The 17,188-nt window shown below is 41.4% G+C and overlaps 1 protein-coding gene across 1 annotated transcript in view; it reads right to left on the bottom strand.

Annotated features, from left to right (window-relative positions):
• ano1a (anoctamin 1, calcium activated chloride channel a) overlaps positions 1-17,188 on the bottom strand; it is a gene marked incomplete in the record, with an annotated part of 57,173 nt that overhangs the window by 24,202 nt on the left and 15,783 nt on the right. The window contains 3 exon segments of the mRNA XM_036140545.1: positions 5,727-5,878; positions 6,238-6,336; positions 13,175-13,522. Coding sequence (XP_035996438.1) covers positions 5,727-5,878; positions 6,238-6,336; positions 13,175-13,522 — 599 coding nt within the window.

Here is a 17,188-nt window from a genome sequence, read left to right on the forward strand (position 1 = left end):
GCATCACAGCTAAACGAAAGCCAGGCCAAATGGAGTTACTATGCAGAGAAAAAAAAAAAAGACAGTGGCCATAAACCTAAAAGTGGAAATCATTGGAAAAAATTTTTAAATTGGAGACCAGTAGAATTGAAAGACACTGAAAATAGTAAATAAAAAAAAAACTAAAAGTGGTTTTAAGCTATATTAATTTCTTTACAGCCTAGAGAAATTTAAATGAAAAGGAAAAAGGGGGAGATGGCGGGACAGGGCTAGAAAACACTGTAAAGGAAATGCACTCATAAATCTAATGGTATTTAACTGTGCCAATAAATCTAATGATAACATAATCTTACGACTTAACCAACCAGTATGCTGTTTACCAGTAATATATTGGACTCTTAATTAGTCAAGTCTTTGTCATCGTGCTGTTATGCCATTACGGGACGTGACAAAACTGCATTAATTCGGGACGTGACGGACCGCAATTCCCATGATGCAATGTGGTCAAAATGGCCACCAACTCGCATCATGCAACACGGCCCAAAAATGGCCGCCGCCCTAACAACGGAGCAGAGAGATAACGTTACTAGGGAAAATGTATTTAATGCAGCCACGCACGACAATCTGCCTTCTTCCCTGGCGCGCTGCCAACCTGAGAAGACACACAGCTGTTTCACTCTGTGGATTAATTACCCACACGCCACGTGCGCGAGTTTCTCGCTAGACCGAGATTTTTCGAAGCAAACCGGATTCCCTGCTTTGCTGACGCAGGGGGTCGACTAAAATAAGTACTTTTAAATTCCCTCTGATCAAAAGACTGGGAGCCACCTTATCTCCCAGTGATCGAAGAGGACCCCGCTTTGTCTGGCCAACAAAGCGACTGTAAGCCAGGAGGAAGAGACGCATTCAAGACGCGTTAGTCGGAGCGCTCGCGGACCCCGAAGCCGGGACTTCATTCTGGGATTTCCTCAAAGTAACGGGGTTCTCCCCTTTTATTTCTTTTCCACCCACAGGGTGTTTAGAAGTGCCTGGGCAGGCGTAGGAACTTTGTAGGTGTAGGTTAATGCTTTTTACCCCAAGACGGAGTTGGGTTTATTTTGCTGAATATTTTCTTTGTATGTGCATGCATTTTACAATTGATTTTTGCTGTGTTGATTGTGGTTTATCAATAACCCCGCCGTGGGTCACTGCTACAGTTCTTTCCATCTTCTTCCATGCTTTCCCCCCCTCTCTTTTCGCTCCTTCTTTTAAGTGAATTTGATCACTTTGTTGAATCTTAGTTCGCGGTTTTTCTTTAAACTCACCCGTGAACCACTCCTTCTCGGAGCGAGGTACCGCCTCACATTAGCGTAAGCGTGGTGACATCATTAGGACCTCCCCTCACGCATCACGCAAGGTTGTAGAGTCTTCGTCATCATAGTCGCCATCTTGCGAGTGTCTCAGAGCAGGTGTCTGCTCCTCAATGGTGCAACGTCAAATGCTGACGTCCGAGTGTGGTTTAAACAACCGTGAGCTGAACTAGATTCGCTAACCGCTCATGTTAATCCATTTGTTTTTTTTGTTTGTTCTTTTATTTCCACATATTTTGCATGTTAAGTTTAGTAGTGAGTAAGATTTCAAAAGTCGTTGAATCAGAGAATTACTGTAACAGGGAATTGCTTTTGGTTCAATAAAAACAACAACTGCGGAATAGAAATTGTTTTGTGTTCAATCTAATTCACAGTTGCATGGTTATTCAGAATTCAGAGCTAACCTTCTTTGGAGTTAACATCTGATATTAATACAGAGACAATATCATTGGATGGTGATAAGGAATAAGGATTTAAACTCTAATTGCAGTTATATTGGGGTTCTGACAGCCTGCCGGATAAACTTCGTCGGTTAAAAGTCCAGATCATTTAGTCCAGCATAAATTAGTTCATAACAGCTAATTAACTAATGCATTAGTGGTATAAATCCTTACAAGCTTATAGCTAACATCACCACCATTTAAACTATATTTTGTTATAGAGGAATTTTGAGTTGAATGATTTATTACTTAAATTATAATACCAAATTATAATTAGTAATAATAATAAGCATATTCAAACAGCTTCTGGCATAACAGTGCCAACCTACAATGTGTAATAGTGCACTGACATTGGTCTACTGATCCATGTATGGTCAATAGAGAAATCCTGAAACAAAGCTGTTTCCAGAAGACCACAAATTAGAAAAAGAAAATTGCACAGTGTACTCCATAGTGGCCCAGTTGGTAGCACTGGTGCCTTGCAGCACAAAGGTCCTGGGTGCAAACCCTGGGGGTTTTTCTGCATGGAGTTTGCATGTTCTCCCTGTGCATGCTCAGTTCACTCCCTGTACTCAGGCTTCCTCCCACAGTCCAGAAACATTGTTGTTAGGTGACTTCCCCCAAAAGGATGCTGCACAAATAAGAGGGTATAGAAACTGGTTGGATGAATGTGCTGCACTTGGCCCACTTCAAAGAAGATTGGTATGGATTGGAGTTATAATTATTATCAACACGTAAAAGCAAATGTGGAATTATAGTATTTCTCCACGGCAATGTTTACTTAATGTATTCAAATGACATTTGTTTTTAAAACAAGCACGAATAGTACAAGTGGATTTGTGCCACAAGACTAGGAGCTGTTCTCATGACATCTCTGGGTATTTTAAGTCGCAAATGTTTACCTTCAAGGAAGAAGTGAGAAAAAATTATGTATCGGCTTCCTAAGGGAATGTGTTGTTCCTCAGGAGAACATTTTTTATCACCCTGTGAATGAAATGCTAGGAAGAATGCTTATCTGTTTAGACCAACAAAAATGCTAAAACTGGTGAGTTTAGGCCTACTGGTTAGATATTTGATCCAAATGACCTACACTCAAGCAAGTGCATGCATGTAGAGGGAAGATAGACCTTAGGTTCTGTCCATACAGTGCCTCGTAAAGGTATTCATACCCCTTTTTGCACATTATAAAAACCACAAACATTAAATGTTGTTGGGATTTTATGCAACGGACTAACACAAACAATTACTTAATTCTTGAGAAAAGGGATAGAGATTCAAGATTTCTATAGAATTTAATAGAAATCCAAACGGATTGGTGCAAATTTGTATTTAGCATCATTTATTATGATAGCCCCCAAAAAATCTGCAGAACCCATTGCCTTCAGAACCCAAGAATGGTTGAGAGAATGTGAATAGAAGATAGTGCCAAGAGGCCCAGAATAACTCTGTAAGACATTCAGAGATCCACAGCTCAGGTGGGAGAATCTGTCAACAGTTATTAGCTGCACACAACCTGGCAGTTACGCAAGAACAGCAGGAAATGGGAAACGTCCTATACATGTATAGTGCTTGATCAAATCTAGAGGAGCTCAAAGTGCTTCACACTACATTCAGTCATTCACCCATACGTTGATAGTGGTGATCTACATTTGTGGGCACACTGGCAGAAGCGGGGCTGTCAGACAATCGCCGCCACCGGACCCTTTGACCACCAGCAACAGACTAAGCGGGTCAAGTGTCTTGCCCAAGGACACAACGACAGACGGTCGAAGTGAGTGTTCGAACAGGCAACCCATTCAGAAAGCTGGAGGTGACGGCAACATGCCATAGGGATGCTTTCTTTCCTTTAACCTGAACAGATCAACTGTTCAGAGTTGATGACACTTTTCAGATAATATCTAAAAACACCAAAATAGATAAAAACCCGTCTAAATCTTTTTCAATTTATGGTCCACTTATTAGATGAAAATCACAATTAAAGACAATGAAGATGGTGGCTGTAACGTGTTAAAATGTGAAATGGTCATGGGGTGTGAATACTACTCCAAGTCATGTTCTGCTTCTCTGTCACATCTTACTGAAGAAGCTGCACACAATGATTTCTTTAATTTAGCTGTGCTATAATGTTTGAGTGATTCCAGCAGCTCTGGCATAGAATGTTGATAAAAAAAATTTTTAGAAAAAAAAGTCCCCCAAATAAGTGGGAAAAAAAGACGAAAAAAATGTATAAATTAAACAAAACACTAGAACATACTGATAGGCAAGAAATTCTGCATGATCTGATGAATGAAAAGTTGAAAGAAATATAAAGGATTGGAAGATGACAGCAGAAGAACCTGACTGTGGAAAATTAATGCAAATTTACTTTTGATTGGGAACACTATCATCACTTCATTATTAGCATTTAGCTGTTTGTGAGTCAAATAATAATAATAATAATAATAACAATAATAATAATAAAAACATCCATCTATTTTCTGACCCGCTTAATCCCTTATGGGGTCGCGGTGGTTGCTGGTGCCTATCTCCAGCATTCACCTGGCGAGAGGCGGGGAACACCCTGGACAGGTCGCCAGTCTCTCGCAGGGCAACACAGAGAGACAAACAGGACAAACAACCATTCATGCACACACTCACACCTAAGGACAATTTAGAGAGGCCAATTAACCTAACAGTCATGTTTTTGGACTGTGGGAAGAAGCCGGAGTACCCGGAGGGAACCCACGCATGCACAGAGAGCATGCGTGGAAAAGACCCAGGGTTGGACTTGAATCCCGGATTTTCTTACTGCAAGGGAACAGTGCTACCCACTGCTCCACTGAGCAGCCCACATTTTGTTTTGTTTTTAATAATAAAAACAAAACAATATGATAATCAATGAGAAGGAAAAAAAGACAAAGTTTGATCTAAAATCAGGGCTAACCTAGGGGATCAGCCCCCAAGTGTTTGTTGTTTTTTGGTGTTTTTTTTTTCCAAAACAGACGAAGAGATGTGGAAGCTGTGGAGGGAGATCTGCTAGCCATTAGTCAGAGTGTAAATTTAGCTCCTCACTGCCCACACTCTCCTCCATACATTCTAGCAGGCTGAGGGGAAGACGTCCTTCTGCTCAAAAGACTATATGGAAAAAACTGTTGACTTACTGGGACCAAAGAGAGCATCCATGAAGTCATGATTTTAATAAACTTAAACAAAAATCCCTCCTATGTGTCCTTCGGCTACTAAAGCCTCAGTGAATGTGTTCAGAGGATGGAAATGACCTCAGACAGTCAGAGCCGTGTTTGTTTGCTGGGAGCGAGCAGCTGCCCCGGTCTCTAACATCATCGAGTCAGACTGAATCACTCTGTCGCTTTACTGTCATCATAGCAGACAGCCGCACAGGTTTGTTGGCATTTCTTTGTATTGCTGTATCAATGTATCCACCATGTTCTGTTTAATAATGAAGTATATTTGCTTTTTCAAGTGTCCTAGTGGTAATATTAGTTGGTTCTTTGCAGCTACACAGACTTTTCTTCAAGGCATTTCGTTTTTCCAAGAGGAAGAACTATTCCTGCACATTCAGGCTACTTAGGGTCAGAGTCTGTCTGGGTCAGGTACTAGCAATATCCAACCTTAATTCTGCTTTGCAGCTTGAAGTTGTAGGACACAATGTCCCTGCTTGAACTCAGATCTAAAAACGTGAAAAAAAACAAACAGCATCTCTCAGATTGGCAGTGAATAAAGCTGTGGTGACCTAGGGGACTGGGGAAGCTGCTGGGGAAGCTCTCTGGACAACGTTGACCAAAGCCCATAACAGGCGTTTGGTTTAAACCTCAGTAAATTTGCCCATCTTCTAAAAATATACTATGATGCTCTTAAATAAAAAAGCTAACCAAAATGGCCCCTCAATGCAATGAACTGTTGATATGTTTCATTGAGCGTGTGAGGGTACACGTGAAACAACAAAAGAGCTTTTACTCACAGATGCTGCTTCTCCCTTGAAAAAGGAAGAGACAACGATTTGACATCTTCAAGTCGTGTGGGACCCACTTTCGGGTGGAGAGGATCGGTGACTTTGTGAATGAACAGTCGGATTTTCTCCACTATGTTGGTGCCTTGTTTCACCTCATAGAGCTATGGAAAAGACAGAAAATTGTTCCTGTTGAGGGGAGGTGTTCCTTTCCAAGGTCGCCACATGCATGCTCAACACGAGGGATTGCTGCAAAATCTGCTACACACACACAGCCTTGTCATGAGATTGTTATCTCAAGACAAGGGATTATGCAATGTATACATATTAACAGGTTTTAAAGTTTCAAATTCAGTAATGATGATCAACTAATAATCAACATAATAAAAATGTAGATCAAGTGATAAGGAGGATACTTAATATTTATGTGGTAAAACAAACAAATTGGGTCAGTAACAGTGTAAATGATCCCTGACAGTATTAATCTGGAAATGGTAGAACCAACAGATGTGGAATTAAATACCTTTGTTGTTGGCATCTTGAGCTTCATCATCTCAGCCTCTCGACACAAAACGGTCCAAGGAGCATGGATCTTCAGGAAGCCGAGTCCAGAGATTTTAGTCTGAAACAAAGGAGATTAGATTGTAGACGACAGTTTCATCAGACAGAGAGTTATTCTCGATGAATTCACATAAAACAAGGCTAATCCTGATTTCCAGAAGGTAATAATGATTATTGGCATATAATACAGCAGGAGTGCTGCCACTTGTCCATCTATTCAATGAGACTGGCATTCTTATCTGTGATTGGATGGCTCCATTCAAACCCTGCCAAAACAATCATGGTGCATCAAGAGTCTGTTTCAAATGACAATGTTGCTGGATTAAAAATGATTTTTTAAGTTTTCACAACCTAAGAGGGTTAAAGTTTGTGAGTACTTCATGTTTTCAGGTGATAAATGGGACGTTTATTGGTTTAACATAGGGAAGCAGACACATTAGATCCATAAGTACATTTTTAACAGGTTTCAAAGGGTTTAATATTACAGATTGTTACTACTTTGGAGTCACAAATCAATCCTGAATATTCATGCTTGATTTAACACAAATAACGGAGCCTCATTTTTATTTATCTTAGTCGTGCTGAGCTGTTTTAAAAACATATTTTGTCATACTTGAATGTGTCTCAAGTTTATGAAATTTTAACGAGTCATACAATAAGCAGGCACTTTTACAATGATGTGAAAAGCCAGCGGCTTTCAAAAGCCCAGTGCTCGTTTCAATACAAATTCACACGGGCAATGTCAGATTCCCGGAGCTTTACTTTTCACGGATAAAAAGGTCCTGGTGTGTGAGGTTTGTTGAAGAGGTGGGATCAATGTTCTTAATTTTTCATGTGTCTGAGAACTCCATGGACCTCTGTGAGCAACATCACATGTGGACACTGAGGCTACACCAATTTTACACCTATATCCAGAATATAATAAGTTACATGGCTTACTAAAAGAATCAAATTACATCAATATTTATTTTAGATTACTTAGTTCAGATACGATTGACTTAACCTGATTACATGACAAAGATAAAAATCTTGGATTTTTTTATGAGCTGTACAGTATGTTTATGTCAGAGTAGGGTTCCTGCTAAGGATGAACTGAGAGAGGTGCACATCTCTGAGTTCAAATTGAATTGCAATTAAATCATTTAAATTTTGCTTAATGAGATTTAGTACACTCATGTGGTACTGTGCAGATTCTTGTCTATCAGTCTGCTAGAGGGCAGCTGTGGCTACAATGTAGCTCACCACCATCAATCAGGGTGTGAATGTGTGCGTGAATAGGTGAATGATTGACCAGGGTAAAGCACTTTGGGGTCGTCGGACTTGATAAAGTGCTATACAAGTACAAGTTATTTATATATATTGTTGTAGTCCTCAGGCATGCGCTCATAAAATAAGAAACGTATAAACAGAGCTGTTTTTCAAAATCAGCGATAGAACAGGTAAAACTGGTCAGAAAGCAGCAGAAACCGTGTAGCTACTGCAAAGGACTCCATCTGTAGCTGACAACACCATTGCACCGGAACAACAGCATTCCAGGAACAAACGACAGGTGGAGCGCTCAAAAGCCAACGAAATTGGTTTAAAAACGGCACTTACGATTGTGTGCAGCAAAGAAAGAAACTCCGCCACCAGGAGCAGTAAGGAGCAGCACAGTGTACAAAAGTACTGTTCTTATACCCTTAATTATCACAAAAAGTTGTTTTAAGATGTTTTAAAGCGAGAAAGTACATCTCCAAACTACATCTTTGCAATCAGTTCATCGAAGGTATGAGCTGCTTTTGGAGTTTTCGGAGCAGCAGAGCTCTGCTGACAAGTTGGTCCGGCTGCCAATCTAACCAGGGAGCCGCAATGGGAAAACCCCGTTACCGTGCTTTAGTCGGCCGGGTGTGATGGGATTTCCCACAGCTGGAACAAACAGCAGGTGTCACCCAGTCTGTGTCTTCAGAGACAAGACGCTGCACTCACACGCATGGAGCATGACAAATGTGCGCAGCCATGTATGTTTTAGGGAATAGCTGTTTTAGTTCAGGATACATGGCTTTTAAATTTTTACTTTTACACTGCAGTGGAAGCATTTAAGAATATTTTATCCCTCTGTGCCCAGACAGCTGTGGGGTGCGGGTTGGCAGATTTTGTAAGAGAAACAAGCAGCCAGCTATATGAAAACAAACAAGCCCAAAAGGCAACCAACCTCGCTGTACTACAGAGAGCGCTGGAGGTCCAGCTTTTTAAATAAACGTGAGTAAATCATAACTTTTTGGTTCACTTATTGTTGATACATCAATACTATAAATATTGTTATATTTAATGTGCACTATTTTTGAATTGAAAAGAATAGATAAAAATCTTTTTATCATTTCTCTGTAGAAACAAGTTCTTCCCGTCTTGTACATGCTGGTTAAATGTCACTCGAGGATTGCCATTGATTAGGCAGTAAGCCGGCCAGTGTTTTGTATGGAAGATAAAACTGTCCTGCTGAGCCATGCGGTGACCCAAAAGGCCAGCTTTTGGGTCCAGGCTCCTTCCACCTCAGGTGGGGCCGTTAATAAATGCAATTTGGCAGGATTTTTGGAGAAAAATGTAATTTAGGCTGACCAAATAAACAAAATCAAACAAAATAACCCTGTGCCCAAAATGCAGCAAATGACTACACGACATTTAAGCTACAAGTTCCTCAAGTCTGATGAGAACCATCTGCATCCATTTGAGCAAAACACTTTGTTCTCACTGCCTATGACACATCATCTGCAGCATATAATGTTATATAAAGGCACTAATACACAGCCAGACCTGCTTCAAGCGCCTCAGCTCTGAACACTGACCTGTCTGGATGAAGGGATGGATAGCATTATACAGACAGAAACTATATGTGCAATCTGAGAAAAGCATTTGATGAGTTCTATCTGATAAGCACAGGATAATTAAATGATACAGAGTTTGTTAAACTATTTTAAAGCGCATGACACCATATACAGTAATTCACATTAATTATAGATTAATAGACTGTCAGGAGTGTTACAGATTTGATACTAAAACTAAATTGTATGTGCCCTAATTATACAGTCCAATCAGATTTTATTACCTTCTTAATGTAAAGATGCAAGAACTTGTATTTTGTTTATGTGTTATGGGGAAATGAAAAAATATAATCACATTGCTTATGCTAAACAGAAAATGTCTGACTGCTGTTTTTAAAGACAACTACAAGAATGCTTCTTGACCCGTTATGAGTGTTCTTTCTTGGTTATGATTGATTCTGGGGCGATCTGACTAAAAGGCTGCCCAGTAAAGTAACCTCATTGATGCTAATGGTCCATTCTAAACCACAAAAGTATTTTTTTAAAAACACTTATTAAATATTGCACACTCCACTCTGAAGGTGTAAAATGAAAACACTTCTTCCTTCACACTGGAGTCTGCCCATTGAATTATGTGCTAAAGGATCCCAAGCTCTGCTGATGTAGGAAAGTAACAGAATTATCAAAAGAAACTTGACTGCATCCATCATTAATGTGCAGCATGAGTTCCATAGGCTCTACTATAAGATGCCATCGATAGACTTTACCCGTACAATTTCAGGCTATTTACTGTGACTTCTGCTGGCAGGCTAAGTATCACTGAGTTGCTAAAAGCCTTTCCCAGAAGTCATTTTTCAACAAAGATGCCCTTGTTACAAAGGGTCACTTCTGATGTTTTTAAGGGTATTTAGACAGTAAGATGATTCAAGTCAATTTATCTTTTCAGCAGAAGATTTCTGATAATTTTTGTAATCTGCATTAATGGGTACAAACATCCTAGGATGCATGACTCCAATAAAACAGCATAATTTCTTTCAGGTAATTTAAAAAAGCTTGCAATATCCACCACACGATGGCTTCACACATCTCCGCGAAAGCCAGTTTTACTCCAGCAAAAAAAAATATTTCATTTTTGCCTCCATGTGAGACGATGGATTTGTGGTTTCCAATGAGGACAAGTAGAACCTTTTGCTGTTTGACAACATATTTGTGTGTTTTGGGAAACCTTTATCCCAATACTGTGGTCCATTTCTGGGCGAATACCACAAGGAATGATGCATACAGCTTGTTACCATGGAGATTAATCATAAACTGGTGGACAGAGTTTTTTGAGCCTATACTTCTAATATACCTATATCAAATGGCATTACTTGTGCCTTTCCTTGTGTGATCATCACAGTCAATCCCGGACTAAATAAAGACATACTTTATTTTGGTATTAGAAGCAAAACAATTTAAAAAGACAATTTTTAAAAATCTTAATCAGTAATAGTAAAATTAAACCCATAACAGCCTAATCGTTTTATAATGGTGGGTGTTACTGCTAACATAGATAAAGGCTCAGGTTTAATTTGTCTTGTCATAGCCTATGCTCTGATCATCAGAGCATAGGCAACCAATGGCCCACTGCAACATCTTAGAAAGATCATCCATCTATCCATCTTCTTCCTCTTATCCGGGGTCGGGTCGCGGGGGTAGTAGCTTCAGTTGTAATGTTCTGTTATGGTTTATGTTTATTATTTGGTTAAGTTTAGTTCTTTCCTGTTTTTTCTGTTTCTATTTAGGCTTATTTTTATTCTTAGACTTGTCCTTTTGCTCCCTTAATTATTTCCACCTGGTTTTGGTTAATTAGTCCCTCCCTGTTACTGTGTCTGCCCGCCTATTTAAACTCCCTTTTAGTTTTCTGTTTGTTGCCGGGACTTCATTATCATCACGACCACTTCAATGGTAAGAGCCCTCCTGCATTCTGGTCTGACCTGTTCTTTGTTTTGTGAATCTGCCCAGCTTTTTGGTATGGGAAGCATCAGTAGCCTGGAACCTGTCTGTTTGCCTGTTTAACTCCTTCCTTCAATAAACTCCACAAAAAGGATTACGACTGCGTCTGGTGGAAGTCTGGGTTCATCTCTACACAAAACATTACATCAGTAGGGAGTCCCAGACGTCCCTGTCCCCAGCCACTTGGGCCACCTCCTCCGGGGGAATCCCAAGGAGTTCCCAGGCCAGCCAGGAGACATAGTCCCTCCAGCGAGTCCTGGGTCTTCCCCTGGGCCTCCTCCCGGTGGGACGTGCCCGGAACACCTCACCAGGGAAGCGTCCGGGAGGCATCCTAACCAGATGCCCGAGCCACCTCAACTGGCTCCTCTCGACGTGGAGGAGCAGCGGCTCTACTCTAAATCCTCCCCGGATGACTGAGCTCCTCACCCTATCTCTAAGGGAGAGCCCAGACACACCAAGGAGAAAACTCATTTCGACCGCTTGTATCCGGGATCTCGTTCTTTCGGTCACGACCCAAAGCTCATGACCATAGATGAGGGTAGGAACGTAGATCGACTGGTAAATCGAGAGCTTCGCCTTTTGGCTCAGCTCTCTCTTCACCACAACGGATCGGTACAGCGCCCGATCCGTTGTCCTTTCTATTCAGGGGTTCTGGAAAGGAGGGCCCATTGGATAGTTGAATCTCGGATTCAGGAAGAGCAGTGTGGTTTTCGTCCTGACCGTAGAACACTGGATCAGCTCTACACCCTCAGCAGGATCCTGGAGAGGGCATGGGAGTTTGCCAAACCAGTCTACATGTGCTTTGTGGATCTGGAGAAGGCATTCAACCGTGTCCCTTGAGGGATCCTGTGGGGGGGTACTCCGGGAATACCGGGCCCTTTAGTAAGGGCTGTCACGTCTCTGTATGACCAGTGTCAGAGTCTGGTCCGCATTGGTGGCAGTAAGTTGGACTCGTTTCCGGTGAGAGTTGGACTCCGCCAAGGTTGCCCTTTGTCACCGATTCTGTTCATAACTTTTATGGACAGAATTTCTAGGCGCAGCCAAGGTGTTGAGGGGATCTGTTTTGGTGGCCTTAGGATTGCGTCTCTGCTATTCACGGATGACGTGGTCCTATTGGCTTCATCGGGGCGTGATCTGATCTACAGCTCTCACTAGAGCCGCTTCGCAGCTGAGTGCAAAGCAGCCAGGATGAAAATCAGTGCCTCCAAATCCAAGACCATGGTCTTGAACCGGGAAAGGGTAGAGTGCCTCCTCCGGGTTGGGGAGGATGTGCTGCCCCTAGTGGAGGAGTTCAAGTATCTTGGGGTCTTGTTCACGAATGAGGGGAAGATGGAGCGGGAGATCGATTGACCGATCAATCGGTGTGATTCTTAAAATTCAAAATGTATATTTCTACATTTACAACAAAGCAACTTACAGTGTCCAAACCTGAGGCACTTTGGGGGGGTTTAATAAATCTTGGCAAAACGCCAGAGGGGAAGCAGGAGCAAGGTGCAAAAATATGTGATCCATGTGGTTTACAGTAGCCCTCGTTTCCAAAAGTGCACAGTGTCAGGGCACACCTTTAACCCATGGTCTATGTGTACAAATATAATCTAGAATCCACTGATCATCATTACTGTATGATACTCATCTGATGAGTGTTAACCTGGCAGCAGGCCTTCTTAAGGAACCACTAATTCAACAAATTAGCCTGTGCTTGGTATTCTTTTGATGTGATCCATCAGATGATCTGAAACCCTCCTTTCTCCACTCTACGTTTAAACCAAACTGTTCTCTTCCAGTCCGGCTCCTCTCTAAAGAATCACAACAGTTCACAGTTTTATCTGCTCATGATTACTGCTAGGAGACCACACCTTGAGGCTCGAGGCATCTTCATCCTAGAATTCTGCACCAAAACCTACTTCTGCTGTCACTTCAGATTATGGGCTAACGATGACTAAGCTCAATAGCTTTAGAAAGCCTAGATTTAAAAATGGACAAGTTTGAAAAGCATTGATTTTCAGACTTTTTTTTCGTTGTACAGACACTTGGCCAAAGAGTTGAAAAGAAAAACAATCTGACAGCATAAACTCTTCCACTGTATAAAACGTCAAGCACTCTCACCCTTTCATCCTTTTCCAGCTCCAGTCCCATGTCTAGGAGGTTTTGCTCAAACTCCTCCCGCTTGAAGCGTTTGTCATCCTCATGAAAATTAGCCTGCTGGTCCGTAGCTACGATCTCTGGATCCTCCTTTGGCTGCAACGGAGCGCGGCTGCTTCTGGTGCTCATGCTGCGCCGCAGCCTTTGAAAGAAGGTGGCATCATCAAACTTTGAGGATTGTCGTCTGACGCCGCTGGGCTTGTGGATGCTGTAGGTCAGAACATAGTCCACACGGCGCTGTCCATCAGAGAAGTACGGACCGAGTTGCGCATGCAAGAGTGAGCCATCTCTCGCATAAAGAGTTTTCATTGGCTAGAAAGAAGACAAAGATAAATGATTAAAGTTGAGTCCAGCAAAAGTCTTATGCAATAATAATTAAGAGCGCAAAAGGTTAAAAGCTACCACACTCACAAATATACCTTCATTTTCATCTCTCACACAGCATGAAATGGAAGCGCTCTCCTCTGCACAGTTCTGCTCATATTCCATACAACACCTTCTTCCTAATTTTCTGACTTCTCTAAATGTGCCAGCAGTGGCCAGGGGACAGGTACTGGCTCTCATCTGGCATTCAGAAACATCCCCTTTCTCGGATTTTCTATTCCACACCTTGAGTTCCAGCTGATGACGTGGAAAAACATTTAAACAAAATCAGCCTATTGATGGTAGTCCACTGAGGGTAGACTACACGGGTCAGTTCCAGGAACCAATGAAGATTCTAAAACATACCTGCAGACAAACAGCAGCTGTTTAAATACGTTTTAGAGTGAACTGCAATTACAGGTTAGTCTCCCCAAATATCGTCACGCAACAAACTGATTTTCTTTAATGAAAATGCTACTAAACACTACCTGGGTCAGTAAACTGGATTAACACGGGCAAAGGCTACCTAAAGCATTGGAGATTGTCTTTTCTTGGACACACTGGGTTTTTAGCGTCGTTCAACAGCGTCGTTTTTTGGAAATCCAATGAAGAGAAAGATATTTTTTTTATTTTTTTTCCTGCTGGAGAGGCATTGCTGTCAGAAAGGAAAACAAAAGCAGTCTAAATGACCTTCCTGTAATTGTAGGCTTCTGCCAACCATTTATGTTGAAGTTTGATTCCCAGTAGCTAGGTGCCTTTATTGCAAATGTAGGAGCAAAACCAAAACAAACGGTTATAAGGCTGCTTTCACATAAATGTTGGATGCAATGTTTGTTGTTAGTGAACCCAGGAAATGGCTTCATTTTGGTTAATGACTTTGTTGCTTTCATCTTACTGATTAGAGACCGTCATTAAACATCCGATATGCAACGCTGTTATGTCATTGCAGTAGCCGTAATGAAATCTATTGACTGTACTGACGACATGTTACCTTCTGCAACAGCAGATATTTGTAGCCACCTGTGACAGAGCTCACGGTTTGTCCAGAGGGGGGGCAGGGGCTCTAAAAGCATCATGAATGAAGGAATCTGAACTGAAAGTGGTTATTGCATTAAACACCACAAGATCATGAGCAGCATGTGAGGGGATTTCAGAAGCCAGTGGTGTTCATATTTTGCTCATATTTGCTCATAGGAGGCAAAATCTTTTTTATTGTTAGAGAGTATTCATTGGTTGGGGTTTAATTTTGTCTTAAGGAGGTATGCCAAAAATATATCTGCATTTAATGATAGAAACCTGATGCTCCACAGCCATACGGTATTTAGTTTTGGAATGAATAAAGTATTACAGAAGTGCACAACAGTTCTGTTCACCCAGTGCTTTTTGGTCACCTTTGAGCAGAGGATGCAAAGAAGTTTTACACCGGAGGAAATTATAAGCTTTATTTTATATTGCACATACGTCTTTGGAACGCTTTTATTGGGCCTCAGTAAGCTCTTTAGATGTACAAATGTGCACTCCAATACTCCAATCGAGAACATGGAAGGTTGCAAGGCTTGCAAATTATATATTTTAAACATGTTGCTGTGACTGTTCCTTTAACACAATGTTGGCTTAAATTATGAAGAAGAGGAAGGATTTTCTGGTAAACAGGGAAATAACACAGATTTTACTGAAACTTAGTTTTGTCTATTATTTCCATTTGAACAATTGTGGCATGCCATGTATGAGGCAAACATGACCTTTAATATGAGAACCTACATGGTAGTTCCGCAGGGAACCACGAGGAAAACATCACACAGTCACGTCACCAACTGAGTCCTTTTTGGGAAAAACACATCTAATGTAAATTATAGCTCGAGAATAGGGGTCACCAAAATCGTGCCCATGGGCACCAGGTAGCCCCCAGGATTATATGTTGTGCCCTCAAGCCTGTTCAAAAAATAGCACAACCCTCCAGCTGATCTGCACGTAAAATGTTACTTTTATTCAGTTTCTCTTCCTTTTTAATCATACTTGTATTTACATAGATTTAAAAATAACAAAAGCATTAAAACATGTTTATTAAACAAAGTTAAGGTGAGCTCTAATTCTTCTAGTTCAAAGGGTCGGCACTGGTAGCCCTTCGTATGACAGTAGGAATTCAGTAGCTCTCAGTTTCAAAAAGGTTGGTGATCCTTGCTCTAGACCAACTTTCAGAGGTTACCCTATGACAGTGAATTTAAATAGGACAAGACCAAATCATCATGAAATTATTGAAAGTTAATATTATGCTGTTTCTTTTTATCCCTAATAAAAAATGTGTTCTCCTTTGAAAAAAAAAAAAAGTCTAGGATTATCGGTCCAATACTAATAATATGACCATTTACAGTCATCAACCTGAAATGAGAACAATACAAAGTGATTCTCAGTCTTCTCAGCAAATGCTTGTCGGCCAAGCCCCCCCGCCGCTGACTGGATAAACTTTAGCCTCTAACTCCTCTGAACCAAACTGTTCTGCAGTCCAATAATTAAAGTTACCTACAGTTGTCCCAAATTTCCAATGCAGCAGTAAGTCTATAAAAGAATTGTTGGACCAAAAGGAGATCATGGTGTTGCTTGGGATAAAAGCCCTGGCCGGTGTAGACACAAATGTTATTAACTATCAGAGAACTGAAATAAACCTGGAGAGAGGATGCTTCTCCACAATAACATGAGACACTGCTAAGATCATGCAGGACATGAGCGCAGCAAACTATTGTTGCTATAAGCCCTTTTACACCATGCTGACTACTGACATCACATTAAAAAAAAAAAATAATAAAAAAAAAATCATACTTTGACACTAAAACTGAACCATTTTACACTGATTACAGATTTTTTTTTTACGTGTCTTGTGTGGCTGTGTAGCACTGAGAATTGCTCTCTTAATGCCAAAGGTAGCCCAGCTGATTGACTTGGAGCATTACTTTTGACAAAGTGCTCTGCTCGATATATGCAACAAACTTTATTGGATATTGGATTATCTCAAATTCAATGGACACAGAAATAGAAAGGTAAAAGAGAAATAAATAGAGAGAAAGAGATAAAATGCTAAAAGGGACAAAAGGTGACATAAATAGAGTACAGGAAAAAGAGGGTGGAAGATAACATCCTCAGTCTGCTTCTACATCTGCAGAGGCAAACACCAGGAAGACCAGAACCCCGGATGTCTGAAAGGCCGTCCAGAGTACAGGAGCACAAGAAGGTTCAACACAGGGATAGCTGCTACCCCCATCCCAGAGATGGAGGAGAGCAGGGGAGTGTCCCAGGAAACCCCCTAGAAGCCACAGCACGAAAGCCCCAAGGGACTGCAGTGACAAGCCCGTGACCCAAGAGCACACCGTCCACCAGCAGAGCCCTAACAGAGCCAGGGACTCGGGCCCAGCAAAGCAGCTGCCAGGAAGAAGCTAGCACACTCAAGCACCCAGCCCCAGACATCGAGAACCACCAATGCACCAGAGGGTCAAAATGGCCACCACCACCACGGAGCCGGACAGGGGGATGGACTCCACACTTAGTGGAGATCTGAGATCTCTGAGGAGAGGCGTAACCACTGATCTCTATTATACACTGGATTGCTGATTTGCCCGAAAA

This window comes from Fundulus heteroclitus, chromosome 8 (assembly GCF_011125445.2).
Source record: "Fundulus heteroclitus isolate FHET01 chromosome 8, MU-UCD_Fhet_4.1, whole genome shotgun sequence".
Classification (NCBI taxonomy): domain Eukaryota; kingdom Metazoa; phylum Chordata; class Actinopteri; order Cyprinodontiformes; family Fundulidae; genus Fundulus; species Fundulus heteroclitus.